This window comes from Melanerpes formicivorus, unplaced genomic scaffold, assembly GCF_026170545.1.
Source record: "Melanerpes formicivorus ecotype bairdi unplaced genomic scaffold, bMelFor1.0.p_v2 SCAF_77, whole genome shotgun sequence".
In the NCBI taxonomy this organism is placed as follows: domain Eukaryota; kingdom Metazoa; phylum Chordata; class Aves; order Piciformes; family Picidae; genus Melanerpes; species Melanerpes formicivorus.
The window spans coordinates 1,252,488-1,280,480 of NW_027142429.1; the positions used below are offsets into that span (position 1 = coordinate 1,252,488).

A 27,993-nucleotide genomic window follows, 5' to 3' on the forward strand; every position below is an offset into this window, starting at 1 on the left:
AGCGTCGCCACGCGGCCGCCGTTGGAGGCAGCGTCGCTACGTGGTGACCTTCCGGGAGCGGCGCTGCGTGATGACGTACACGGAAGTGGCGGCTGGGGCATGGTGAGCGAGCTGCGGGGGGGCTGGAGCTGGGGCTCCCTCTGGGGCTTCCCGGCCCTGGCCTCCAGCTCTTCCCCTCCCTTGGAGCTGCTCCACAGGGCAGACGCGGTTCTGATCTCCGGGCCTCTCTGTCCCGCAGATGGCGGAGCGGAGAGTTCTGGTTCTGTTTGGCAGCCAGACTGGGACGGCTGAAGATGCAGCCGAGAGGATTGGTAGAGAAGCCAAGCGGCGGCACTTCCAGTGCAGAGTGGAGGCACTGGATAGCTATGACGTGGTGAGTGCTGACACGCAGGGCTGCTCCAGGTCCCGCAGGCCTTAGTCCATCTCCACCAAACCGTGTCCTGGCACTCTCCACTTTCTTGGGACCTGCTTCGGGGCTCTGTGCCCTTCCTGGGAGCAGCTTGTGCTTAGCTCAGCTGGAAGGGAGTGCAAGCTGAGCGGTGACGCTGGGGCTAGAGTCTGTGTTGGGTGACAGATGCTCAGCCATACCCTGCCAGGTGTGGAGCAGCAAGAAGCTGATGCTGCAGGCAGCCTGTGGGCAGCACATGCCGCGGAGGAGGCTGTGCCATGCAGGGCTGCAGGTTTTGCTCTGAGTGTGGTCAGTCTGTGAATGTGATGTGATGCTGGCAAGCATGCTGGGACAGTCAGGACACGTGTTTGTAGGCTGCTGACCTGAATTTGCCTTCCCATGTTTGTGCCCACAGGCCAACCTCATCAATGAGCCACTGGTGGTGTTTGTCTGTGCAACCACTGGCCAGGGTGACCCTCCTGACAACATGAAGGTGCAGCATGCTCCTCTCCACCTTGCTCTCACAGCCCTGGTCCAGGGCCTGGGTTTGTCTCGTGGTGCAGCTTAAGCAGTGGTGGTTTTTGGAGGGGGGAGCTTTGGAGCAGCAGCAGTGGAGGCACACAGGAGCTGTCAGCTGTCCCACAGCTGAGAGAGGCCCTGCTGGCACAGGAGCCCTGCAGGGTAGCAGGGGGCGCACAGAGCATCGTCCTCCTGGCAGGTGGCAGTGGGGGCTTCTTCCTGGGGTCACCTCTGCAGGCTCAGCAGAGGGCAGGAGGGGGTTGGTGAGTGGGTGAGCAGGGGGCTGTGGGCAGCTTGCTGGCAGCAGCTGACTCCCAGCCCTGCCCCTGCAGACGTTCTGGAGGTTCCTGTTCCGGAAGAGCCTTTCCCCCTCCTCCCTCTGCCAGCTGGACTACGCCGTGCTGGGCCTCGGCGACTCCTCCTACCCCAAGTAAGCAGCACTGCAGCCCCCTGCCTGCCCCTGCCAGCTGCTCCTCACACCTCTGGCTGCAGGCAAGGCCCCAAGGTGGGTAAGGGGAGAGGGAGCCTGCCTGTACAGAGCTGCAGCTCCTCACGTGGGAACTGATTCCTTCCCCTGCCAGCCAGTGGCACAGAGCAGGGCTTGGGAGGCACTTCTGAAGGTCACCATCCTGGGGATCCTCCTCCTCATCATCATGTCCTTGCCAGCCTCCAGGAGCTGGGCTTCTGCCTGCTTCTGTCCTCCTGGCCTCCTCAAGCAGATGCTTTGAGTAGATCCATTCCATTCTCTCTCCCAAGTCCCAGCAGTCTCAGTGCACCAAGCCAGCAGGACACATGAGATGCACAGCTCCAGGTGGCAGCCAGCCCTGCTGGGCCCAGTTCTCTGCCTAGGGATTGTTCCTCTGTGCCCAGAAGCCATAGTGGGAGGGATAGGAGTGTGCCTGAGCTGCCTGGCACAGTGAGGGGCTAGAGGGAAGGATGTGTTTGACTGGGACACAAGCTGCCTTGAGGAGAAACTGCAGCTCTCTGAGTGCCTGCTGGGAGCTGGACACAGCCTGTGTGGGCCAGCAAGTGGCAGCCAGCTGCTGCCCCAGGCACAGGTTGGGCAGTGCCCAGGTGCTGGCTGATGCAGCCAGCTGCTGTGGGGCTGCTGGAGCAGCCCTGCCCCCTGCAGCTGCCCTTCTTCTCCTCCCAGGTTTAACTTCATTGCCAAGAAGCTGCACAAACGTCTGCTACAGCTTGGGGGCAACCCTCTGCTGCCAGTGGCACTGGGAGATGACCAGCATGACTTGGGGTAAGAGCCCAGGGGAGGGGGCAGCTCTGGGGGTGCCCTCCTGAGGGCAGGGCTGGGTGTCCTGCACCCTGGGGACAGCAGCCTGCTGCTGCTCTCTGCTCATGGATCTCTGCCAGGACCTGCATCACCTCCCCCTCCAGGGGGTCCCACAACCCCCAGCATGTGCCAGGCTCTCCTGGCTCTGCCCCAGCAGGGGACAGCTGTGTCACACAGCTGTGTGCCAGCCAAAGCTGCCTGGCTGTGGCTGTGCCTGGCTGGAGGGGTGGTGGCTGCCAGGGTTGGGGTTGGTGTGGCTGGGCCCTGGGGAGTGGCTGCCTGCTTGGGGTGCCTGGGACACGTGTGCAGAGCTGAGGCTGGGAGGAAATGATGTGGAGCAGCTGTGTGCACTGCAGGGGGTGCAGAGGTGGCTGCCCAGGGCTGGCCCAGCAGTGTCTGGGCCTGGGGGCAGCCTGAGGGTCTGGTGCTGCACCACTGCCACCTGAATTTGCCCCTTGCAGACCAGATGCAGTGATTGATCCGTGGCTCCTGGCCCTATGGGACAAGGTCCTTGCCTTGTATCCTCTGCCCCCTGGCCTTGAGATCATCAGCCCAGATGTCTGGTGAGTGCAGAGGGTGGGCAGGCCTGCTGGGGCTGCCTGCTGGGGCTGCCTGCTGGGAGGTGCCAGGCTGCCTTGGCCGTTCTGAGGGTGGGGACCTCTGCTTTGCCCAGGAGCCCTCCCCACAAAGCTGCTGGTGTCCCAGGTGTCTCTTGGGCTTTGTCCATGCCTGGCTCATACCTCTGGATGGAGTGTCCCCTTTGTCCCCTGGGGGTGTGTGGCAGGTGCCCTGGCAGGGTTCTTGCTGGCCTGGGCAGAGCTGTGTGCCCAGCCAGCCTCCCCCTGCCTGCTCTGGAGCCTGGGATGTCCTCCTGGCAGTCCTCTTTACCAGGAGGCTGCTGGAGCACTGCAGCAGGCTGCCCAGGGAGGTGCTTGAGGCCTCCCCCCTGGAGATACTCAAGGTGGGGCTGGGCAGGGCTCTGGGCAGCCTGATCCAGTGTAGGATGTCCCTGCTGGGCGCGGGGGGGTTGGCCTGGATGCCCTCCGGAGCTCCCTTCCAGCCCAGCCCCTTCCATGGTTCATTGCCTCCCCTTGCCCAGGGCCCCTGCAGGCAGCAGGGGCAGAGGCTGCTGGAGTCAGGAGAGGTCCGCGGGGCTGCCCCTGCCCCCAGCCCGCGGCGCTGCCCCTGCCCCCGGCCCGCGGGGCTCTCCCTGCCCCTGCCCCTGCCCCCGGCCCGCGGGGCTCTCCCTGCCCCTGCCCCCAGCCCGCGGCGCTGCCCCTGCCCCCAGCCCGCAGCGCTGCCCCTGCCCCTGCCCCCAGCCCGCAGCGCTGCCCCTGCCCCTGCCCCCAGCCCGCGGGGCTGCCCCTGCCCCCAGCCCGCGGGGCTGCCCCTGCCCCCAGCCCGCGGGGCTGCCCCTGCCCCCAGCCCGCGGGGCTCTCCCTGCCCCCAGCCCGCGGCGCTGCCCCTGCCCCCAGCAGCTGCGGCACGGAGGTGACCGCACGGCTCTGCCCCCGCAGCCTGCCCCCCCGCTACCGCCTGCACTATCTGCCCGAGCCCGCCCCGAGCCCCGCGGGGACCCTCGCGGCGCCCTGCGAGCAGCGACCCCCGGCGGCGCCCGGCGAGCAGCGATCCCCGGCGGCGCCCGGCGAGCAGCGATCCCCGGCGGCGCCCGGCGAGCAGCGACCCCCGGCGGCGCCCGGCGAGCAGCGACCCCCGGCGGCGCCCTGCGAACAGCGCCCCCTGGCGGCACGCCTCCTCACCAACCGCAGGCTGACCGCAGAGACTCACTTCCAGGACGTGAGGCTCCTCGAGTTCGACATCGCCGGCTCGGCCATCACGTGAGCTCCGCTGGGGGGCTGGGCTGGGGCTGGGGCTGGGGCTGGGGTGGGGCTGGGGCTGGGGTGGGAGCACTGTGACTGCCCCCAGCTGCCTGGAGGGGCTGGGGGTGTGCTGGGAGCACTGTGACTGCCCCCAGCTGCCTGGGGGCTGGGGCTGGGCTGGGAGCACTGTGACTGCCCCCAGCTGCCTGGGGGCTGGGGCTGGGCTGGGAGCACTGTGACTGCCCCCAGCTGCCTGGGGGGGCTGGGGCTGGGCTGTCCTGTGCCCACCTTCCTCTCACTGCCCTGCTTCAGTGCTGAGAGCTCAGCCCTGTGTGTGGTCCTGCTGGGCTGTGCCTCTCCATGGCACAGCCAGGGGCATGTGGCAGTGTGAGTCCTGCCCCTGGTCCAGCTCTTGCCAGCTGTGGAGAGCACTCAGCTCTGCCCTGCTGAGGTCACAGCTGGGGCATTGTGTCCAGTTCTGGGCTCCCCCAGCTCAAGAGGGGCAGGGATGTGCTGGGGAGGGTCTGAGGGAGGCTGTGAGGGTGCTGGAGGGCCTGGGACCTGTGTGATGAGGAGAGGCTGAGAGCCCTGGGGCTGTTGGCCTGGAGAGGAGCAGCCTGAGAGGGCATCTTGGTGATGGCTACAGATGTGTGAGGGGTGGGTGTCAAGCAGGGGCCAGGCTCCCTTCAGTGGTGTCCTGTGGTAGGACAGGGGGCAGTGGATACAAACTGGGACCCAGGAAGCTCCACCTCGACTTGAGGAAGTCTCTGTGCTGTGAGGGTGGCAGAGGCCTGGAGCAGGCTGCCCAGAGGGGCTGTGGAGTCTCCTCCTCTGCAGCCTTTCCAGGCCCCCCCGGCTGTGTCCCTGTGTGCCCTGCCCTGCCTGACCCTGCTTGGGCAGGGGGCTTGGACTCTCTGATCTCCAGAGGTCCCTCCCATGGTCATTCTGTCATCAGTGGCACTGGCAGCAGCTTGCCTGAGGCCTGAGTGGTGGCCTCTGGCTGGGGCTGGGGGTGCTGTGCCCCATGGCTGCCCCCAGCCCCTGCTGCCCCCACAGGTTCTCTGCAGGGGACGTGGTGATGATCCAGCCCCAGAACCGCCCCGAGGATGTGGAGCAGCTGTGCCAGCTCCTCTGCCTGCAGCCAGACAGACTCTTTGTGCTGAAGCCCACAGAGCCTGGTAGGTGCTGCCTGCTGCTCCCTGCCCTCCCTGCTGGGCTGAGCCCAGCCTGCAGCTCAGCTTGGCCTGGGCAGTGGCTGCAGAGGCTGGCAGCTCTCCTGCCCTCCCAGTGCCTGTGGATCCCTCTGCAGGGCCAGGGAGGAGCCCAGCAGTGCCCAGGCTGCAGCCCAGCCCTGTGTCTGTGCAGCCCCCAGCACAGAGTGTGGAGCACCCTGCAGCCTCCCCAGCCCAGCACCCGAGCTGGGAAGCCTCTGTTTCCCTGCCTGAGGCTTGCAGGTCTGTCCCTCTGAGCTCCAGGGACCTGCTGCAGGTGCTCCTGCAGCCACAAACCAGCACCAGCAGCTGCAGAAATCCCCTGGAGCCCTGCAGCCACTGCTGCTGCTGTCTGCAGCTCTGGAGCCCTCAGCACAGCCAGGGAGCTGCTGGAGCAGGGCCAGAGGAGGCCACAGCAGTGCTGGCAGGGCTGGAAGCCCTCTGCTGGGAGGCCAGGCTGAGAGAGTTGGCCTTGGGCAGCCTGGAGGAGGGAAGGCTCCAGGGAGACCTTCTGGTGGCCTTGCAGTGCTTCAGGGGCTGAGCAGGGAGCTGGGGACAGAGTTCTGAGCAGAGCCTGTTGGGACAGGCCAAGGGGGGAGGGTTTGAACTGCAAGAGGGAGATTGAGAGTGGAGAGAAGAGGTTTCCCTCCTGGGGGGGCTGGGGCAGGTTTCCCTCCTGGGGGGGCAGGGGGAGGTTTCTCTCCTGGGGGGGCTGGGGGAGGTTTCTCTCCTGGGGGGCTGGGGCAGGTTTCCCTCCTGGGGGGGCTGGGGGAGGTTTCTCTCCTAGGGGGCTGGGGCAGCTTTCCCTCCTGTCTCCTGCATGCCCCTGCCCCCTCCATGCTCTCAGTGCTGTGGTTCTTGCCTGCCAGGCAAGGCCAAGGGGCACTCAGGCTGCTCCCCACAGCTGTGGGAGGGGAGCAGGAGCCAAGGGCAGGCCTGGCACTGCCCTGTGTGTGGGGAAGGCCTTGTCCTGAGGCAAGGGCACTGCCTGTGCTGCAGCCCTGGGGGGCAGAGCAGGCAGCTGGGGTGGCCATGGGGGCAGCAGTGGGGGCCATGGGGGGCAGAGCAGGCAGCAGTGGTGGCCATGGGGGCAGCAGGGGTGGCCCTGGGGGGCAGAGCAGGCAGCAGGGGTGGCCATGGGGGCAGCAGGGGTGGCCATGGGGGCAGCAGTGGGGGCCATGGGGGCAGCAGGGGTGGCCATGGGGGCAGCAGTGGGGGCCATGGGGGCAGCAGTGGGTGGCCATGGGGGCAGCAGTTGTGGCCATGGGGGCAGCAGTGGGGGCCATGGGGGCAGCAGGGGTGGCCATGGGGGCAGCAGTGGGGGCCATGGGGGCAGCAGGGGTGGCCATGGGGGCAGCAGTGGGGGCCATGGGGGCAGCAGTGGGGGCCATGGGGGCAGCAGGGGTGGCCCTGGGGGCAGCAGTGGGTGACCATGGGGGCAGCAGGGGTGGCCTTGGGGGCAGCAGTGGGGGCCATGGGGGCAGCAGGGGTGACCATGGGGGCAGCAGTGGGGGCCATGGGGGCAGCAGTGGGGACCATGGGGGCAGCAGGGGTGGCCTTGGGGGCAGCAGTGGGGGCCATGGGGGCAGCAGTGGGGACCATGGGGGCAGCAGGGGTGGCCATGGGGGCAGCAGGGGTGGCCATGGGGGCAGCAGTGGGGACCATGGGGGCAGCAGTGGGGGCCATGGGGGCAGCAGTGGGGGCCATGGGGGCAGCAGGGGTAGCCATGGGGGCAGCAGTGGTGACCATGGGGGCAGCAGGGGTAGCCATGGGGGCAGCAGGGGTGGCCTTGGGGGCAGCAGTGGGGGCCATGGGGGCAGCAGTGGTGACCATGGGGCCATCAGGGGTGGCCCTGGGGGCAGCAGTGGTGGCCTTGGGGGCAGCAGGGGTGGCCATGGGGGGCAGAGCAGGCAGCAGTGGTGGCCTTGGGGGCAGCAGGGGTGGCCATGGGGGCAGCAGTGCTGGCCATGGGGGCAGCAGGGGTGGCCATGGGGGCAGCAGGGGTGGCCATGGGGGCAGCAGTGGGGGCCATGGGGGCAGCAGTCGTGACCATGGGGGCAGCAGGGGTGGCCATGGGGGCAGCAGGGGTGGCCCTGGGGGCAGCAGGGGTGGCCATGGGGGCAGCAGGGGTGGCCCTGGGGGGCAGAGCAGGCAGCAGGGGTGGCCCTGGGGGCAGTAGGGGTGGCCATGGGGGCAGCAGTCGTGACCATGGGGGCAGCAGGGGTGGCCATGGGGGCAGCAGGGGTGGCCCTGGGGGGCAGAGCAGGCAGCAGGGGTGGCCCTGGGGGCAGCAGGGGTGGCCCTGGGGGGCAGAGCAGGCAGCAGGGGTGGCCATGGGGGCAGCAGGGGTGGCCATGGGGGCAGCAGTGATGCAGGGGCTGCAGGGGGCTGCACTGCCCCTGCCTGGGGGAGCCCAGAGCTGGGGGGAGCAGCGCTGGGGCCCTGAGTGGGTGCTGGGGCCCTGAGTGGGTGCTGGCCCTGAGCTGTGCCTCCCCTGCCAGGTGCAGCCCTGCCTGCCCTCCTGCCCCAGCCCTGCAGCATCAGGCAGCTGCTGACACACCAGCTGGACCTGGCCTGCGTCCCACGCCGCTCCTTCTTCCACCTCCTCTCCTGCCTCTCCCCCCACCCCCTGGAGAGGGAGAAGCTGCAGGAGCTGAGCTCAGCACCGGGCCAGGAGCAGCTCCACAGCTACTGCAGCAGGCCCCGCAGGACCACCCTGGAGGTGAGGCTGGCAGCCAGGCCACCCTGCTCTGGGAGGGCAGTGCCCAGCTGCAGGGCACCCAGGCAGTGCTCAGGGCAGTGCCAAGCTGCTGTGCCAGGCAGTGCTCAGGGCTGTGCCATGCTGCTGTGCCAGGCAGTGCTGAGGACAGTGCTAAGCTGCAGGGCACCCAGGCAGTGCTGAGGACAGTGCCATGCTGCTGTGCCAGCCAGTGCTGAGGGCAGTGCCATGCTGCTGTGCCAGCCAGTGCTGAGGGCAGTGCCATGCTGCTGTGCCAGGCAGTGCTGAGGGCAGTGCCAAGCTGCAGGGCACCCAGGCAGTGCTCAGGGCAGTGCCATGCTGCTGTGCCAGGCAGTGCTGAGGGCAGTGCCAAGCTGCAGGGCACCCAGGCAGTGCTCAGGGCAGTGCCAAGCTGCTGTGCCAGGCAGTGCTCAGGGCAGTGCCAAGCTGCAGGGCACCCAGGCAGTGCTCAGGGAGGGCAGTGCCCAGCTGCAGGGCACCCAGGCAGTGCTCAGGGCAGTGCCATGCTGCAGGGCACCCAGGCAGTGCTCAGGGCAGTGCCATGCTGCAGGGCACCCAGGCAGTGCTCTGGGAGGGCAGTGCCCAGCTGCAGGGCACCCAGGCAGTGCTGAGGGCAGTGCCAAGCTGCAGGGCACCCAGGCAGTGCTCAGGGCAGTGCCAAGCTGCTGTGCCAGGCAGTGCTCAGGGCTGTGCCATGCTGCTGTGCCAGGCAGTGCTGAGGACAGTGCTAAGCTGCAGGGCACCCAGGCAGTGCTGAGGACAGTGCCATGCTGCTGTGCCAGCCAGTGCTGAGGGCAGTGCCATGCTGCTGTGCCAGCCAGTGCTGAGGGCAGTGCCATGCTGCTGTGCCAGGCAGTGCTGAGGGCAGTGCCAAGCTGCAGGGCACCCAGGCAGTGCTCAGGGCAGTGCCATGCTGCTGTGCCAGGCAGTGCTGAGGGCAGTGCCAAGCTGCAGGGCACCCAGGCAGTGCTCAGGGCAGTGCCAAGCTGCTGTGCCAGGCAGTGCTCAGGGCAGTGCCAAGCTGCAGGGCACCCAGGCAGTGCTCAGGGAGGGCAGTGCCCAGCTGCAGGGCACCCAGGCAGTGCTCAGGGCAGTGCCATGCTGCAGGGCACCCAGGCAGTGCTCAGGGCAGTGCCATGCTGCAGGGCACCCAGGCAGTGCTCTGGGAGGGCAGTGCCCAGCTGCAGGGCACCCAGGCAGTGCTGAGGGCAGTGCCAAGCTGCAGGGCACCCAGACAGTGCTCAGGGCAGTGCCAAGCTGCAGGGCACCCAGGCAGTGCTCAGGGCAGTGCCATTCTGCTGTGCCAGGCAGTGCTCAGGGCAGTGCCAAGCTGCAGGGCACCCACGCAGTGCTGAGGGCAGTGCCATGCTGCTGTGCCAGGCAGTGCTCAGGGCAGTGCCATGCTGCTGTGCCACGCAGTGCTGAGGGCAGTGCCATGCTGCTGTGCCAGGCAGTGCTCAGGGCAGTGCCATTCTGCTGTGCCAGGCAGTGCTCAGGGCAGTGCCATGCTGCAGGGCACCCAGGCAGTGCTGAGGGCAGTGCCATGCTGCTGTGCCAGGCAGTGCTTAGGGCAGTGCCATGCTGCAGGGCACCCAGGCAGTGCTGAGGGCAATGCCATGCTGCTGTGCCAGGCAGTGCTGAGGGCAGTGCCACGCTGCTGTGCCAGGCAGTGCTGAGGGCAGTGCCATAGTGCAGGGCACCCAGGCAGTGCTCAGGACAGTGCCATGCTGCAGGGCACCCAGGCAGTGCTGAGGGCAGTGCCACACTGCTGTGCCAGGCAGTGCTCAGGGCTGTGCCCAGCTGCAGGGCACCCAGGCAGTGCTGAGGGCAGTGCCACGCTGCTGTGCCAGGCAGTGCTGAGGGCAGTGCCAAGCTGCTGTGCCAGGCAGTGCTGAGGGCAGTGCCACGCTGCTGTGCCAGGCAGGGCTCAGGGCAGTGCCATGCTGCTGTGCCAGGCAGTGCTGAGGGCAGTGCCACGCTGCTGTGCCAGGCAGGGCTCAGGGCAGTGCCACGCTGCTGTGCCAGGCAGTGCTCAGGGCAGTGCCACGCTGCTGTGCCAGGCAGTGCTGAGGACAGTGCCATGCTGCTGTGCCAGCCAGTGATGAGGACAGTGCCATACTGCTGTGCCAGGCAGTGCTGAGGGCAGTGCCATGCTGCTGTGCCAGCCAGTGATGAGGACAGTGCCACGCTGCTGTGCCAGGCAGTGCTGAGGGCAGTGCCACGCTGCTGTGCCAGGCAGTGCTCAGGGCAGTGCCAAGCTGCTGTGCCAGGCAGTGCTGAGGGCAGTGCCACGCTGCTGTGCCAGGCAGGCTGTGCCCCTGCTCTGCTCCTCCCTGTGCTCTTTGGTCTCTTTCCCCCTTCCTCGGGTGGATTCCCCTGCTGGTTGCAGGCAGCTCCAGCTGGGGGCTGTGGGGCTGGGCAGTGGCACAGGGCAGCTGGTGCTGAGGGGCAGCTGGGGCTGGGTGGCAGCCTGGGCAGCAGGCAGGGGTGTCCTGAGCTGCCCTTGCCCTGCAGGTCCTGTGGGACTTCCCTCACACCTCCTCTGCCATCCCTCCTGACTACCTGCTGGACCTCATCCCCCGCATCAGGCCCAGGGCCTTCTCCATTGCCTCCTCCCTGCTGGTAAGGGCCAGGGCCTGCTGCCCCTGCCAGGCTCAGCTGAGCGGCTGCCAGGGCCAGGGCTGCCTGCAGGGCTGTGCTCAGGCTGCTCAGGCTGTGTGGGGCAGGGGTGGAGAGCAGGTGAGGATGGGGAAAGGATGGGAAGTAGCTGGGGGCAGGGTGGGAACAGGGAGAAGGCTGTGAGCAGGAGAGAGGAGGAGAAGGGGCTGGGGTGAGGTGAGGAGGGACACAGGGTGGGGATGGGATGGGGATGGGATGGGGCAGGATGGGGATGGGATGGGGCAGGGTGGGGATGGGATGGGGCAGGATGGGGATGGGATGGGGCAGGGTGGGGATGGGATGGGGCAGGATGGAGGTGGGATGGGGCAGGGTGAGATTGGGATGGGGCAGGGTGGGGATGGGATGGGGCAGGATGGGGATGGGATGGGGCAGGGTGAGGTTGGGATGGGGCAGGGTGGGGATGGGATGGGGCAGGGTGAGGATGGGATGGGGCAGGGTGAGGATGGGATGGGGCAGGGTGAGATTGGGATGGGGCAGGGTGAGGGTGGGATGGGGCAGGGTGAGGATGGGATGGGGCAGGATGGGGATGGGATGGGGCAGGATGAGATTGGGATGGGGCAGGGTGAGGATGGGATGGGGCAGGATGGGGATGGGATGGGGCAGGGTGAGATTGGGATGGGGCAGGGTGGGGATGGGATGGGGCAGGGTGAGATTGGGATGGGGCAGGGTGGGGATGGGATGGGGCAGGGTGAGGGTGGGATGGGGCAGGGTGGGGATGGGATGGGGCAGGGTGGGGATGGGATGGGGCAGGGTGAGATTGGGATGGGGCAGGGTGGGGATGGGATGGGGATGGGATGGGAATGGGATGGGGCAGGGTGAGGGTGGGATGGGGCAGGGTGGGGATGGGATGGGGCAGGATGGGGATGGGATGGGGCAGGGTGGGGATGGGATGGGGATGGGATGGGGCAGGGTGGGGATGGGATGGGGCAGGGTGAGGATGGGATGGGGCAGGATGGGGATGGGATGGGGCAGGGTGGGGATGGGATGGGGCAGGATGGGGATGGGATGGGGCAGGGTGAGATTGGGATGGGGCAGGGTGAGATTTGGATGGGGCAGGGTGGGGATGGGATGGGGCAGGGTGGGGATGGGATGGGGCAGGGTGAGATTGGGATGGGGCAGGGTGAGATTTGGATGGGGCAGGGTGGGGATGGGATGGGGCAGGGTGGGGATGGGATGGGGCAGGATGGGGATGGGATGGGGCAGGATGGGGATGGGATGGGGCAGGGTGAGGATGGGATGGGGCAGGGTGGGGATGGGATGGGGCAGGGTGGGGATGGGATGGGGCAGGGTGGGGATAGGATGGGATGGGGCAGGGTGAGGATGGGATGGGGCAGGGTGGGGATGGGATGGGGCAGGGTGAGGATGGGATGGGGCAGGATGGGGATGGGCTGGGGCAGGGTGGGGATAGGATGGGATGGGGCAGGGTGAGGATGGGATGGGGCAGGGTGGGGATGGGATGGGGCAGGGTGGGGATAGGATGGGATGGGGCAGGGTGAGGATGGGATGGGGCAGGATGGGGATGGGCTGGGGCAGGATGGGGATAGGATGGGATGGGGCAGGGTGAGGATGGGATGGGGCAGGGTGGGGATGGGATGGGGCAGGGTGAGATTGGGATGGGGCAGGGTGGGGATGGGATGGGGCAGGGTGAGATTGGGATGGGGATGGGATGGGGCAGGATGAGATTGGGATGGGGCAGGGTGAGGATGGGATGGGGCAGGGTGAGATTGGGATGGGGCAGGGTGGGGATGGGATGGGGCAGGGTGAGATTGGGATGGGGCAGGGTGGGGATGGGATGGGATGGGGCAGAGGGAGCCATGCTCTGAGCATCCCACCTGAAGCCCTGCTCCAGGGGCAGCCTGCCCCAGCCCAGCCTGCTGGATGTGAGCCCCGGGCTGTGCCAGCCTCTCAGCGAGGCTGCTTGCCCCCTGCAGGTGCTGGCCCAGGCTGCTGCAGAGCTCCCTGGGAGCAGTGGGAGGTGGTGCCCCAGGGGCTGGGGGCGTGCCTGGGCGCTGTGCCCGCGGTGAGAGCTGCTGCCTGCTGCTGCCAGGAGGGGGCAGTGGGACCTGGCCCTGCTGCCTGGGCAGATGGCAGCCCAGGCTCAGCTGGCACTGGCCCTCCGTGGGGGGGCCTTGGGGTGGGCAGTCTGTGGCTGCTGCCAGCTGTGCAGAGCAGTCCCAAAGCATTGCCCTTGGCCCTCTGCAAAGCTTTTAGGTGAGGGCTTGCAGCCTGCTGTGCCCTGTTCCTGGCTAGGAGAAATGCTGCAGGTGCCCTGGCAGGAGCTGGGCACAGGCTTTGTCCCTGGAGGAGGCACAGGGCTCCTCCAGCAGAGCTGTGCTGGAGTCTTCCCCAGGCTGATGGCTCCTGTCTGCACACAGGCTGTCCCTGACCGCATCCAGATCCTCATGGCAGTGGTGCACTACAAGACCAGGCTCAGCAAGCCCAGGAGAGGCCTCTGCTCCTCCTGGCTGGCTTCCCTCGACCCACAGCAAGGTAACAGAGCTGCCCCCAGCCCAGAGCAGGGCAACAGAGCTGTCCAGAGCAAGGGAAGAGAGCTGCCCCCAGCCCAGAGCAGGGGAAGAGAGCTGCCCCCAGCCCAGAGCAAGGGAAGAGAGCTGCCCCCAGCCCAGAGCAGGGGAAGAGAGCTGCCCCCAGCCCAGAGCAGGGGAAGAGAGCTGCCCCCAGCCCAGAGCAGGGGAAGAGAGCTGCCCCCAGCCCAGAGCAGGGGAAGAGAGCTGCCCAGAGCCCAGAGCAAGGGAAGAGAGCTGCCCCCAGCCCAGAGCAGGGGGACAGAGCTGCCCCCAGCCCAGAGCAGGGGAAGAGAGCTGCCCCCAGCCCAGAGCAGGGGGACAGAGCTGCCCCCAGCCCAGAGCAGGGGAAGAGAGCTGCCCCCAGCCCAGAGCAGGGGGACAGAGCTGCCCCCAGCCCAGAGCAGGGGAAGAGAGCTGCCCCCAGCCCAGAGCAAGGGAACAGAGCTGTCCAGAGCCCAGAGCAGGGGAACAGAGCTGCCCCCAGCCCAGAGCAGGGGAAGAGAGCTGCCCAGAGCCCAGAGCAAGGGAAGAGAGCTGCCCCCAGCCCAGAGCAGGGGAACAGAGCTGCCCCCAGCCCAGAGCAAGGGAACAGAGCTGCCCCCAGCCCAGAGCAAGGGAAGAGAGCTGCCCCCAGCCCAGAGCAGGGGAAGAGAGCTGCCCTGAGCCCAGAGCAGGGGAAGAGAGCTGCCCTGAGCCCAGAGCAGGGGAAGAGAGCTGCCCCCAGCCCAGAGCAGGGGAAGAGAGCTGCCCCCAGCCCAGAGCAGGGGAAGAGAGCTGCCCCCAGCCCAGAGCAAGGGAACAGAGCTGCCCCCAGCCCAGAGCAAGGGAAGAGAGCTGCCCCCAGCCCAGAGCAGGGGAAGAGAGCTGCCCCCAGCCCAGAGCAAGGGAACAGAGCTGCCCCCAGCCCAGAGCAGGGGAAGAGAGCTGCCCCCATCCCAGAGCAGGGGAAGAGAGCTGCCCCCAGCCCAGAGCAGGGGAAGAGAGCTGCCCCCAGCCCAGAGCAGGGGAACAGAGCTGCCCCCAGCCCAGAGCAGGGGAACAGAGCTGCCCAGAACCCAGAGCAAGGGAACAGAGCTGCCCCCAGCCCAGAGCAGGGGGACAGAGCTGCCCCCAGCCCAGAGCAGGGGAAGAGAGCTGCCCCCAGCCCAGAGCAGGGGGACAGAGCTGCCCCCAGCCCAGAGCAGGGGAAGAGAGCTGCCCCCAGCCCAGAGCAGGGGGACAGAGCTGCCCCCAGCCCAGAGCAGGGGAAGAGAGCTGCCCCCAGCCCAGAGCAAGGGAACAGAGCTGTCCAGAGCCCAGAGCAGGGGAACAGAGCTGCCCCCAGCCCAGAGCAGGGGAAGAGAGCTGCCCAGAGCCCAGAGCAAGGGAAGAGAGCTGCCCCCAGCCCAGAGCAGGGGAACAGAGCTGCCCCCAGCCCAGAGCAAGGGAACAGAGCTGCCCCCAGCCCAGAGCAAGGGAAGAGAGCTGCCCCCAGCCCAGAGCAGGGGAAGAGAGCTGCCCTGAGCCCAGAGCAGGGGAAGAGAGCTGCCCTGAGCCCAGAGCAGGGGAAGAGAGCTGCCCCCAGCCCAGAGCAGGGGAAGAGAGCTGCCCCCAGCCCAGAGCAAGGGAACAGAGCTGCCCCCAGCCCAGAGCAAGGGAAGAGAGCTGCCCCCAGCCCAGAGCAGGGGAAGAGAGCTGCCCCCAGCCCAGAGCAAGGGAACAGAGCTGCCCCCAGCCCAGAGCAGGGGAAGAGAGCTGCCCCCAGCCCAGAGCAGGGGAAGAGAGCTGCCCCCATCCCAGAGCAGGGGAACAGAGCTGCCCCCAGCCCAGAGCAGGGGAACAGAGCTGCCCAGAACCCAGAGCAAGGGAACAGAGCTGCCCCCAGCCCAGAGCAGGGGAAGAGAGCTGCCCCCAGCCCAGAGCAGGGGAAGAGAGCTGCCCCCAGCCCAGAGCAGGGGAAGAGAGCTGCCCCCAGCCCAGAGCAGGGGAAGAGAGCTGCCCCCAGCCCAGAGCAGGGGAAGAGAGCTGCCCCCAGCCCAGAGCAAGGGAAGAGAGCTGCCCCCAGGCCTGGAGCAGTGGAGCCTTCCTTAGAATCTGTCCCTTGGTGCTGCCATGGGACCATAGTGCAGCTGTTTGCTTGCTGGCTGTGTGCTGGAGCTGCTTGGACCCTGAGTGGGGCACACTGCTTTGGCTGGACAGGCTGAACTCCCTGAGCTGTGCTTCCTCACTGCTCCCATCCTCTTCAGAGCACAGAGTACCTCTCCAGCTTCCCCTGAGCTGCTGCTTTCCTCCCAGCTCCCTGACCCTCCTGAGCCCAGTGCCTCTGCAGGCTGCTCCTGGTGTCCTGCAGCTGGTAGTGCTGTGCCTGCTGGGCAGCTCCAGCCCTCTGGGGCAGATGTCCTTCTCTGAGTGAGTCCATCCTGCCCTGCCCAGCCTCTGTGTGCTGCTCATCTGCCCTAACCACCCCAAGCTGATGTGCCAAGCTCATGGGGTCTCCCTGTGGCAGGATGGGAGAGAAGCACTCTGTAGGACTTCAGGGCAAGACTGAGCCACCTCAGAGTACTTAGAGGAGGGCTGAGGACCCTCCCAGAGGAAGCAGGTTTGGCCCTTCCTTATCTGACAGCCAGGGTGAGCTCCCTGCTCACCACCACAGCTGCCTTCCCTGGCACCAGCTGGGGGAGGAGGGGACTGCCCCCCAGCCCCTGTGCTGTGGGGCTCTTGCCCTGGAGCTCCCTCAGGTGCTTGCAGAGCCAGCTGTGAGGTGGCTGAGCTGCTTGGCATGCACGGTGTGCCTGGGGCAGCACGGCTGCCACGGTGCCAGGGCGGTGCTGTCCCTACCCCCAGAGCCCTCTGGAAGAACTGATGCCAGGCTCACCCTCTGCGGGGTGTGCTGTGGGTGCAGGGGGAGGGTGGTGGTAGTGACCTCTCTCTCTTTGGCAGGTGATGTCTGGGTGCCTCTGTGGGTGAAGAAAGGAGGACTGAAGTTCCCAGCTGACCCTGACACCCCTGTGGTGATGGTCGGGCCCGGCACCGGCGTGGCACCCTTCCGAGCTGCCATCCAGGAGCGGGTGGCACAGGGCAGGAGAGGTGAGGGCAGCTCCTGGGAGGGACTCAGGCTGCTCTGCTGCAGGCAGGGGAAGGGGCTCCTGGGGCTTTGCTGGGTTTGGGTAGGAGCAAGCTGGGCCCTGGGCCTGCTGCCAGGGTCAGAGCAGGGCTCTGCAGAGGCTCCTGCCCTGCTCCCTGCGTCTGGGGATGGCTTTTGGAGCTCTGCTGCCCAGGAGTTGTGCCTTCACCCTTGTCCCATCCTCATCCCCCCAGCTCAGCTGTGGGTCTCAGCAGGCAGCTGAGGCCTGTGGAAGGGGACAGGCAGCCCTGGGGGGGGGCTTCTTGCCCTACCTGCCCCCCACCTCCTGCTTCTGCAGCAGACAGGAGCCTCTGGTTGCCACAAGCCACCTGGCTTCCTGCTCACAGTGTTCCTGAGTCCAGGACTGGCAAAGAGGTGAGAGCCTTGGAGCCCTGGCACAGGCCCCGTGGGCACCAGCAGTCCCCAGCACTGAGGGCTGTGGTGCCCCCAGCAGTGCCCTGCTCTGCCCTCTGCAGGCAACTTCCTCTTCTTCGGCTGCCGCCAGCGCTCCAAGGACTTCTACTGCCAGGAGGATTGGGAAGAGCTGGTGGCAAAGGGCTTCCTGACGCTCTTCACAGCCTTCTCCAGGGACCAGGTGAGTTCCCCCGGGAGGAGGGTGGACACAGAAGCACCTTAGGCAGCCCTGATGGGGCTCTGCCAGCGCTTCTAGCCCCCGGTGGTTGTTGGGGTGGCTGTGAAGGGCCCGGAGGGGGTGGCGCAGTGGGCACCTCGCCTCCCCACACCACCTGGGTGCTGGCTGGCACCCCCACCAGCCCAGCAGGGCCACCAGGCAGCTGGGACCTGCATGGCTGGGCTGTGCTGGGAAGGTTGCTGGGGCAGGGCTCGTGAGTGCTGGAGCAGATAAGGTGCAGCAGCTTTGTTTGGCTGCAGCATGTGAGTGATAAAAGGCTCCCAGCCCCTCGGAGGGGTCAGCAGCAACAGCCTCTCTTTGTTCAGTGCCACCCTCCCCACCCTGTCCCTCTGATGCTGGCTGAAGCTGAGGAGCTTGGCCTCCATGCCAGCTCTCCCTGAGCCTCAGCCATGCAGGAGGAAGCTCCCTGGAGGATCAGGAGCCCCCAGAGCTCAGCCCCTCGCTTCGCTCCCTTCTTTCCCAGGCAGTGTCTGTGGCTCTCAGCCCTCTCTGAGCTGCAGGGCTCTTGGTCACAGCCCTGTGGGCTGGGACTCTGTCCCTGCCTGGCACTGGGAGCTCAGTGCCTTTGAAGCAGAGATCTGATAAGAGGATCAGGGGAATGGGGATCTCTGGGTGGCTCAGCTGCACCAGTCCCTTTCTCCTGGCTGCCTGAATGCATTGATGTGGAGCCAGCAGCTTTTAGCCAGCCACTTGTATGGCATGAGTTGAATGCTTCTCTGAAGGCTTTCCAAGCCTTTGAAGAGCAGGAGCAGCACTGCAGAGGCTGATTGGATCACCTGCCTGCCTTGTCAGTGATGGCTTACACAGGGAGGGGGAAACCTCCTGCCTCTGGGGTCTGGTGAGTGGCCCCAGAGCCTCCTCCTGCCCCTGCAGACTCTGGAGGAATGGGGCTCACACCTCCTGGCCTCCCTTCTCTGCCTGCTCTGTGGGGCAGAGCAGTTTGTCAGGGGGGGTCTTGTGCCACCAAGTCCTGGCAGTGTCACAGAAAGCTCTGCTGCTGCACAGGAGTTGTGCCTTCACCCTTGTCCCATCCTCATCCTCCCAGCTCAGCTGGGGGTCTCAGCAGGAAGCTGAGGCCTGTGGAGGGGAACAGGGAGGCCTGGGGGGACTCCTCTTGCTCTACCTGACCCCACCCCCTGCTTTTGCAGCAGACAAGGGCCTCTGGTTACCACAGGCCACCTGGCTTCCTGCTCACGGTGTTCCTGAGCCCAGGACTGGCAAAGAGGCCACAGGTCCTGTGGGCAGCCAGGCAGGGTGTGCTGCACTGGGCCATGTGCCTGCAGCTCGAGGAGATGCCACAGCCATTAGCTCCTCAAGGAGCCTGGCAGGAGCTGGGATGCTGCAGAGCTGAGCAGGATTCCCCTTTGCTCCCTGGGAGGTCTCCTTTGCGGGGACCTTGTGTCGCATCCCCTCAGCCCCGCGCTGCAGGCTGCTTGACCCCAGCCCAGCCCAGCTGCTGCTAATGCTCAGCAAGCTGCTGGGGTTCAGCTGAGCTGTGGTGGCCTCTGGCTGTCACCAGGGTGCTCTGGCTTCTAGGTAGCTCCAGCAGGTCCTTAAGTGACCCTCTGGCAGTGCCAGCCTCGCTGGCAGAGCCCCTGTCAGCACTTAGCTGATGAACATTCACCACGCTGAGCTGTGCTGCTGCTTGCCAGGGGCTGCTCTGGTGAGACCCCCCAGCTCTGGTGAGACCCCCCCAGCTCTGGTGAGACCCCCCCAGCTCTGGTGAGACCCCCCCAGTTCTGGTGAGACCCCCCCAGCTCTGGTGAGACCCCCCACAGCTCTGGGGCCCCCAGCACAGGAAGGACATGGAACTGTTGGAGAGAGTCCAGTGAAGGCCATGAATGTGATCAGAGGCTGCAGACCCTCCCTGTGGGGCAGGCTTGAAGGAGTTGGGGCTGTGCAGCCTGGAGAAGAGAAGGCTCCAGGCAGACCTCAGAGCAGCCTTCCAGGACCTGAAGGGCTCCAGGAGAGCTGGGGAGGGACTCTGGACAAGGGTTGGGAGTGCCAGGCTGAGGAACAATGGCTTTGAGCTGGGAGAGGGGAGACTGAGAGTGGAGAGGAGGAAGAAATCCTTGAGAGTGAGGCTGGGGAGACTCTGGCACAGGCTGCCCAGGGAGGCTGTGGCTGCCTCCTGCCTGGAGGTGTTGAAGGCCAGGCTGGATGAGGCCCTGAGCACCCTGGGCTGGTGGGAGGTGTCCCTGCCCCTGGCAGGGGCTTGGAGCTGGATGATCTGGAAAACTCCTTCCCACCCAGACCATTCTGTGAGGCAGCAGTGCCCAGCTGGGAGCCCAGCCCAGGTTGCTCAGGCTCCAGAGCAGTGCAGACCCTGGAGCTGGGTGGGACCTGCTGGCTGTGCTGCCCAGCCCCAGCCCTGCACTGCCCCAGCCCTGCACTGCCCAGACCCAGCACTGCCCAGCCCCAGTGCTGCCCAGCCCTGGTGACAACCAGGCCCGAGTGCTGCCTGGGCTTGTTCCCATGCAAGCCTGCAGGGAGCCTGAGATGCAGCAAGAGCCTTCTTTTCTTCTTGCCTGGGGGGGCTGGCTGTGGGGGGAGGCTGTGCAGGGCCTGGCTGTGGGGAGGAGGCTGTGGGGGAGGAGGCTGTGGGGGCCTGGCTGTGGGGGCCTGGCTGTGGGGAGGAGGCTGTAGGGGGGAGGCTGTAGGGGCCTGGCTGTGGGGAGGAGGCTGTAGGGGGGAGGCTGTAGGGGCCTGGCTGTGGGGAGGAGGCTGTAGGGGGGAGGCTGTGGGGGCCTGGCTGTGGGGGGGAGGCTGTAGGGGGGAGGCTGTGCAGGGCCTGGCTGTGGGGGGAGGCTGTGGGGGCCTGGCTGTAGGGAGGAGGCTGTAGGGGGGAGGCTGTGCAGGGCCTGGCTGTGGGGGGAGGCTGTGGGGGCCTGGCTGTGGGGAGGAGGCTGTGGGGAGGAGGCTGTAGGGGGGAGGCTGTTGGGTGAAGCTGTGGGGGGAGGCTGTGCAGGGCCTGGCTGTGGGGGGAGGCTGTGGGGGGAGGCTGTGCAGGGCCCGGCGTGCTCTGGCCCCCATCACAGAGTGACCTTTGTCAGGGAGCAGCAGGGTGGCCAGCAGTGAGTTCAGGCACGTTGGCAGTGGTGCTCCTCTTGGGCAGAGGCCAGGGCTGTAGGCAGCCTCCAGCCTTGGGGATTAACCCTTTGTGGGCTCTCCCTGGCTGAGCCAAAAGCCAGCAGCCTCCAGTCTGTGCCCAGCAGAGGGGCAGGGGCAGGGCTGAGTCTGTCCCTGCAGCCTTTGTGCCCTTCCAAGCTGTTGCAGGTGTCTGCAGGTGGCAGGGCTAGGGGCAGGCTGTGGGGAAGGCTCCCACCCTGCAGCAGCCTTGGCACAGGGAGGGGCACAGAGCCCTCTCTGCCCACGCTGGGAGAAGGGAGAGCAGGAGGCAGTCCCTCACAGGCACTTCCCAGGCCTCCAGCAGAGGTGAAAGAGGCAGACAGAGGATCTGGGGGTGCTGCTTGGGCACCTTCCCTGCTGCAGCTCCTCCTGCTGCCCTCAGCATGCACCAACCCCTCCCAGGGCACTGATGTGAGGTGTGGGGATCCCCTCCCCTGGGAGAGGGTTGCTGCAGCTGCTTCTCCTTGTGTCCCTTGCTCTGCAGGGCTGTGCTGCCCCAGGCTGGGGCAGACAGCCCCAGAGAGCAGGATGGGGGCAGGGGTGCTGGGGCTGCTGGCAGGCTCAGTGCTCAGTGCTCAGTGCTGTGTTTCCCTGCAGGAGGAGAAGGTCTACGTCCAGCACCGCATCCGGGAGCAGCGCAGGCTGCTGTGGGAGCTGCTGGACTGCAGGGGTGCTCACCTCTACCTGGCTGGGTGAGTGAGGGGCTGCAAGCAGGGGCTGCCCCCCTGGAGGCATTCCTCAGAGGGACTGGAAGCTGCTCTCTCTATGTCCCTGCTCCACAGGGCCTGGTCTGGGAGGGCCATTTCCTACCAGCCTGTGCTCTGGTGAGCAGGGGCAGAGCTGGAGCCGTGGCAAAGCTGCTCAGCTCCCCCTGTGTGCTCACCCCTCCAACTGCCAGCAGGCTCTCTGGCCTCTGACCCCTGGCAGATCCCTGCCTGGGGGAGCCCTGGCAGATCCCTCCCTGGGGGAGCCCTGGCCTCTTCACAGCCCTGACCTCAGGCTCAGTGAGGCTGGAGCAACAGGCTCCAGCAGTTCCTGTGGCTGCTTGGGTGAGCAGAGGGCTTTGAGAGCCCAGCAAGCCTGAGCTCCATGGCTGCTGGGGCTTGTGAGCAGCAACTTCTGGGCCCCTCAGCACATCCTGGCTGGCTCTGCACTCAGAGCTGCCTTCCTGGGGTGGGGCTGAGCCACAGAGAATCACAGAACTGTCAGGGTTGGAAGGGACCCCAAGGCTCAGCCAGTCTCAACCCCCTGCCATGGGCAGGGACACCTCACACCACAGCAGGTTGCTCACAGCCACCTCCAGCCTGGCTGCAAACACCTCCAGGCAGGAGGCTTCCACCACCTCCCTGGGCAGCCTGTGCCAGGCTCTCACCTGGGGAACAACTTCTTCCTCACATCCAATCTCAATCTCCCCACTTCTAGTTCTGCTCCATCCCCCCCAGTCCTATCCCTCCCTGACACCCTCAGAAGTCCCTCCCCAGCTTTCCTGCAGCCCCCTGCAGATCCTGGAAGGCCACAATGAGGTCTCCTGGGAGCCTTCTCCTCTCCAGCCTGCACAACCCCAACTCCCTCAGTCTGTGCTCACAGCAGAGCAGCTCCAGCCCTCTGCTCCTCCTCCTGGCCCTTCTCTGGACACCTTCCAGCACCTCCAGAGCCTTCCTGGCACAGAGGCTCCAGAGCTGGCCCCAGAGCTGCAGCTGTGGTCTCAGCAGAGTGGAGCAGAGGGGCAGAATCCCCTCCCTGGCCCTGCTGGCCACACTTCTCCTGCTGCAGCCCAGGCTCTGCTTGGCTCTCTGGGCTGCAAGTGCTCCCTGCTGGCTTCTGCTGAGCTTCTCCTCCCCCAGCACCCCCAAGGCCTTTCCTTCAGGGCTGCTTTCCAGCCAGTCCCTGCCCAGCCTCTATCAGTGCCTGGGATTGCCCTGCCCCAGCTGCAGGACCTTGCCCTTGGCCTTGTTGAACCTCCTGAGGTTGGCCTGGGCCCAGCTCTGCAGCCTGCCCAGGTCCCTCTGGATGGATCCTTCCCTCCAGCTGTCAGCAGCATCACACAGCTTGGTGTTGGCAGACCTGCTGAGGGAGCCTCAGTGCCCCTGCCCATGTTGCCAACAAAGATGCTGAACAAGCCTGGGCCCAGGACTGACCCTGAGGGACTCCACTTGGCCATGGGCCATCGACAGCCACCCTCTGGGTGCAGCCCTCGAGCCAGTTCTGTACCCACTGAATGCTCCAGCCATGGAACCCCTCCTGGAAACCAGGATGTGGTGTGAGACAGTGCCAAGGGCTTTGCTCAGCACTGCACAGAGCACTGCAGCCTGCCCCCTGTGAGAGCTCAGTCCTGGCCCAGGGCCTCACCTTGGGCTGCTTCTGCCAACTGTTGTCCCAAAGGCAGGGCCTGGCCTTCGGACGCGGAGCAGCTGCAGCTCCCTTCCTCCCCTGGGCACAGCCCTTGCCCTGCCTGCTCTGCTCACTGCCTGTGTGGCAGGGAGGAGGCTGCTGCCTGTGGTGAGTGTTGTGCAAGGCTGTGTGCTGCCGGGGCTGGCGGCAGGCTGCCGGGGCTGGCCGTGCCCCCCGTGACCCGCGCCCCTGCCCCGCCGGGGGCACCAGCAGCCACTGCAGGAGGCTCTTTCCTGCCTGGCCTGCAGGAGAGGAGCTCCCCAGTGGCTGGCAGGGTGAGACTGGCCTCACTGCATTCCTGGGAGAAGGAGCCTCTGGTTTCCTGCCCAGGAAGCAGAGGCCTGGCCGCCCACTGCCCCCCACCTGCTGCTGCCGCAGTGCTGCACCGCGGGGCAGGGCTCTGGGGGCTGCTCCTGCCCCCCAGGGCTGACTCCTGCCCCCCAGGGCTGACTCCTGCCCCCCCAGAGCTGACTCCTTCCCCCCCAGGGCTGACTCCTGCCCCCCCAGGGCTGACTCCTTCCCCCCCAGGGCTGACTCCTTCCCCCCCAGGGCTGACTCCTGCCCCCCCCCGAGCTGACTCCTGCCCCCCAGGGCTGACTCCTGCCCCCCCAGAGCTGACTCCTTCCCCCCCAGGGCTGACTCCTGCCCCCCAGGGCTGACTCCTTCCCCCCCAGAGCTGACTCCTGCCCCCCCAGGGCTGACTCCTTCCCCCCCAGGGCTGACTCCTGCCCCCCCCCGAGCTGACTCCTGCCCCCCAGGGCTGACTCCTTCCCCCCCAGAGCTGACTCCTGCCCCCCCAGAGCTGACTCCTTCCCCCCCAGGGCTGACTCCTGCCCCCCAGGGCTGACTCCTGCCCCCCCCAGGGCTGACTCCTGCCCCCCCAGGGCTGACTCCTGCCTGTGGGTCTGGGGTTTGATTTCCTATATCAAGCTGGACTTGGGGTCCTGCCTCCACCCCCAGGCCAGTTGCTGAGGTGGTTGGGTGATCACTGGGCACGGTCCCTCAATGGCTCCAGCCTCTGCTCCTCCCATGTTCTTTGCCCTTCCTGATTCATGGATCACAGAATGGGTTGGGTTGGAAGGGGCCTCAAAGCTCATCCAGTTCCAGCCCCCTGCCATGGGCAGGGACCCCTCCCACCAGCCCAGCTTGCTCAAGGCCTCCTCCAGCCTGGCTTTGAACACCCAGAGAGGAGGCAGCCACAGCCTCCCTGGGCAGCCTGTGCCAGAGTCTCACCACTCTTGGAGCCTCTCCAGCAGCAGCTCCAGGACCTTCTTGTGCTGGGAGCCCCAGAACTGGAGGCAGTGCTGCAGGTGGGGGCTGAGCAGAGCAGTCACTGATGCTGGTGGAGACACTCTGGGGCTGCCCAGAAGGGATCAGCCTCTTAGAAAGAGCAAGGCCTGCACAGCTCTGCCTGTTGCTGTGGCCATGAGGATGGAACTTGGCACATCAGGGCTGCTCTGAGCCCCATCTTGCTGGGACCTTTGTCCCTGGCATGAGGTGCCCCTCAGCCCCTATCATGCAGGTGGGAGCTGAGAGCCTTCCCTCCCTTGTACAAGTCTCATTTCTCCTGCTGGCTCTGGGCACTTTCTTGCTTCTGAGCTGGCCACAGCATGTGTGAAGACATCCAGGGCACAGCAGCCTTGCCTCCAGGCTCTGAACTGCCAGGAGGGTGCCCTGTGATCCCCTCCAGCCCCTGGATTCTGTGGGCAGCTGCAGGTGGGCTAGCCTGGAAATGGCCTTTTTTCCACCTCAACTCAGTGCTCACACTTCCACCACACTAGGAAAGAGCTGGGGACAGCAAACCCTGACCTGTATGGCCCTGGCCCCTGCACCACTCTGTGCACTCTGTGCACTCTGTGCCTGCCCTCCTGGGCCCTTGGTGACTGGGGCAGGGCCTGGGGAGCCAGGGCTGCCTCTTCTGTGTGATTTGGGCCCGAAGGGTTGCTGCTGTCTCTCCCTCTGTGCAGAAGCCCAGCTCCTTGCCGTGTTTCCCAGCAGGAGGATGCTGCAGGAGCTTGCACTTGCACATCAGTGCCTGACTCAGAAACAATATGACTCTTCCCAAAAAAGCAGACCTCCTTTCTGGGTATTTTGGGACACTAATCAAGCTTCAGATGCAAGTCAGAATCCTGCCTTGTGCTTGGGAAACAGGCAAGGACGCTGCCAGCTGCTGCTGCCAGTTGGAGCAGCCTGGGAACAAGTGTTGCTGAGATGTTGGTTGGGTTGGTTGGGTTGGGTTTGGTTGGGTTGGGTTGGTTTGGTTGGGTTTGGTTGGGTTTGGTTTGGTTTGGTTTGGTTTGGTTTGAGTTTGTTGGTTTTTTTTGTCACAGTCAGTTCCTCACTGGAGCTCTCTCCAGGAACAACTCTGAAGTTCTGATGTCCCACAGGGACTCCTGGTGCTCAGAAGTGTTGAATCATAGAGTCCTGGAATGGGTTGGGTTGGAAGGGACCTTCAAAGCTCATCCAGTGCCAAGCTCCTGCTGTGGGCAGGGACCCCTCCCACCAGCTCCAGCTTGCTCAAGGCCTCATCCAGCCTGGCCTGGAACTCCTCCAGCCACAGCCTCCCTGGGCAGCCTGTGCCAGAGTCTCCCCAGCCTCACTCTCCACAACTTCTTCCTCCTCTCCACTCTCAGTCTCCCCTCTCCCAGCTCAAAGCCATTGTTCCTCATCCTGGCACTCCCAGCCCTTGGCCAGAGTCCCTCCCCAGCTCTCCTGGAGCCCTTCAGGTCCTGGAAGCCTGTTTGGGTATTTTCAAGATGGGACCTTGTGTCTCCTTCACTGTGTCTTGTTTTGAACTGGTTCTGGGTTACAAATGTCACCATCATAACAGAGAAGGACCTGGGGGTGCTGGTGGGGGAGAAGCTGCCCAGGAGCCAGCAATGGGCACTGGCAGCACAGAAGGCCAAGGGCAGCCTGGGCTGCATCCAAAGCAGCTTGGCCAGAGCTGGAGAGAGAGGATCCTGCCCCTCTGCTCTGCTCTGGGGAGACCTCACCTGCAGGGCTGGGTCCAGCTCTGGGATCCCCAGCACCAGAAGTGTTATGAACCTAATGAAAAGGCCACAGAAATGATCAGAGGGCTGGAGAACCTCTGCTGTGGGGACAGGCTGGGAGAGTTTGGGCTCCAGGAGATCTGGGGAGAAAATGTTCAGAAAGGGCTGTGAGGATAGGAGGAGAGGCAATGGTTTGAAAGTGGAGCAGGGCAGAGTTAGGTTGGACATCAGGAGGAAGCTCTGCACAGTGAGGCTGGGGAGAGCCTGCAACAGGTTGCCCAGGAGGTGGTTGAGGCCTCATCCCTGGGGACATTCAAGATCAGACTTGCTGTGGTCCTGGGCAGCCTGGTCCAGCTGGAGGTGTCCCTGCTGCCTGCAGGGGGGTTGGACAAGATGAGCTCAGTGCAGTCTGTGAAGCTGTGAATTTCAGGGTGGTTGCAGGGAGGCAGCAGCCAGCCTGAAGCAGCTGCTCCTTCACAGCAGCCCTCTCGGGCAGCTCAAGCTTAGACATGTCCTGCACTCAGTGCCTCCCCAGATGAAAGGGCAGGTTCCTGCCCTCCTGCTGCTAAATGATGACTCCTGCATGTTCCCCATGTCCCTCTCAAGTGGCTGATGGGAAATGGAGCCATGTGGAGGCCAAGGGTAAGGCTTCCAGGCTGTGACACTCGTTCCCTGGCAGCTGGGTGCCATGGCCACGGCTGTGCCTGCACAGGGCAGTGCTGGGTGTGGGTGCCCTGTGTGGCTAATGGAGCTGCTCTTCAAGCCTGACATTTATTGGGTGCTAGGCAGCCTCTGCTGTGAGCCTGACCCCTCTGCCCTGCTGCAGCCACAGCCTGTGCTGTGAGCCTGAGCCCCTCTGCCCTGCTGCAGCCACAGCCTGTGCTGTGAGCCTGAGCCCCTCTGCCCTGCTGCAGCCACAGCCTGTGCCGTGAGCCTGAGCCCCTCTGCCCTGCTGCAGCTGCAGCCTGTGCTGTGAGCCTGAGCCCCTCTGCCCTGCTGCAGCCTGTGCTCTGAGCCTGAGCCCCTCTGCCCTGCTGCAGCCACAGCCTGTGCTGTGAGCCTGAGCCCCTCTGCCCTGCTGCAGCTGCAGCCTGTGCTGTGAGCCTGAGCCCCTCTGCCCTGCTGCAGCCTGTGCTCTGAGCCTGAGCCCCTCTGCCCTGCTGCAGCCTGTGCTCTGAGCCTGAGCCCCTCTGCCCTGCTGCAGCCACAGCCTGTGCTGTGAGCCTGAGCCCTTCTGCCCCTCTGCAGCCACAGCCTGTGCTGTGAGCCTGAGCCCCTCTGCCCCTCTGCAGCCACAGCCTGTGCTGTGAGCCTGAGCCCTTCTGCTCCTCTGCAGCCACAGCCTGTGCTGTGAGCCTGAGCCCTTCTGCTCCTCTGCAGCCACAGCCTGTGCTCTGAGCCTGAGCCCCTCTGCCCTGCTGCAGCCACAGCCTGTGCTCTGAGCCTGAGCCCCTCTGCAGCCACAGCCTGTGCTGTGAGCCTGAGCCCTTCTGCCCCTCTGCAGCCACAGCCTCTGCTGTGAGCCTGACCCCTCTGCCCTGCTGCAGCCACAGCCTGTGCTGTGAGCCTGAGCCCTTCTGCTCCTCTGCAGCCACAGCCTGTGCTCTGAGCCTGAGCCCCTCTGCCCTGCTGCAGCCACAGCCTGTGCTCTGAGCCTGAGCCCCTCTGCAGCCACAGCCTGTGCTGTGAGCCTGAGCCCTTCTGCCCCTCTGCAGCCACAGCCTCTGCTGTGAGCCTGACCCCTCTGCCCTGCTGCAGCCACAGCCTGTGCTGTGAGCCTGAGCCCCTCTGCCCTGCTGCACCCACAGCCTGTGCTGTGAGCCTGAGCCCCTCTGCCCTGCTGCACCCACAGCCTGTGCTGTGAGCCTGAGCCCCTCTGCAGCCACAGCCTGTGCTGTGAGCCTGAGCCCCTCTGCCCTGCTGCAGCCACAGCCTGTGCTGTGAGCCTGAGCCCCTCTGCCCTGCTGCAGCCACAGCCTGTGCTCTGAGCCTGAGCCCCTCTGCCCTGCTGCAGCCACAGCCTGTGCTCTGAGCCTGAGCCCCTCTGCCCCTCTGCAGCCTGTGCTGTGAGCCTGAGCCCCTCTGCCCCTCTGCAGCCTGTGCTGTGAGCCTGAGCCCCTCTGCCCTGCTGCAGCCACAGCCTGTGCTGAGAGCCTGAGCCCCTCTGCCCTGCTGCAGCCACAGCCTGTGCTGTGTGCTGGGGGTGGCGACCCCTGCCCCACTGCTGGCCTGCCTGGGGCAGTGGGGCTGCAGGTGTGCCCCCAGTCTTCCTGCTCCCCCTCCATGGTGCTGCCTGCTTTGTCTTCCAGGAATGCCAAGCAGATGCCAGAGGCGGTGGCTGAAGCTCTGCAGTGGGTGCTGCAGGTGGAAGGAGGCCTCTCAGCCTCCCAAGCAGAGGAGTATTTAGCAGCCCTGGAACGGTCCCAGCGCTTCCAGTCCGAGACCTGGTCGTGAGCCTGGCTGCCTGCCTCCCCCTGCCTCCCCCTGCCTTCCCCTTCCTCCCCCTGCCTCCCTCTGCCTCATGAAGTCTGCCTGAATAAAGGAGTCAGCATAGC

The 27,993-nt window shown here is 66.0% G+C and overlaps 1 protein-coding gene across 7 annotated transcripts; it reads left to right on the forward strand.

The window, feature by feature from the left end:
- Positions 1-22: 22 nt before the first annotated feature.
- NDOR1 (NADPH dependent diflavin oxidoreductase 1) lies at positions 23-27,993 on the forward strand. 7 transcript variants are annotated; one of them, XM_068164209.1, is made up of 16 exons: positions 23-102; positions 239-373; positions 804-881; positions 1,240-1,337; positions 2,061-2,159; positions 2,657-2,758; positions 3,713-4,033; positions 5,072-5,193; positions 7,728-7,948; positions 10,481-10,588; positions 13,021-13,135; positions 16,093-16,239; positions 16,575-16,651; positions 16,728-16,871; positions 20,655-20,749; positions 27,748-27,993. In XM_068164209.1, exons 1-16 carry the CDS (start codon positions 100-102, stop codon positions 27,890-27,892), a joined length of 2,010 nt encoding a protein of 669 aa, XP_068020310.1. In that variant the 5' UTR covers positions 23-99; the 3' UTR covers positions 27,893-27,993. The 7 variants fall into 7 exon arrangements, with proteins under 7 accessions (XP_068020310.1, XP_068020311.1, XP_068020312.1 ...); XM_068164210.1 differs by having other exon boundaries at positions 16,731-16,871; XM_068164211.1 differs by lacking the exon at positions 16,575-16,651 and having other exon boundaries at positions 16,753-16,871.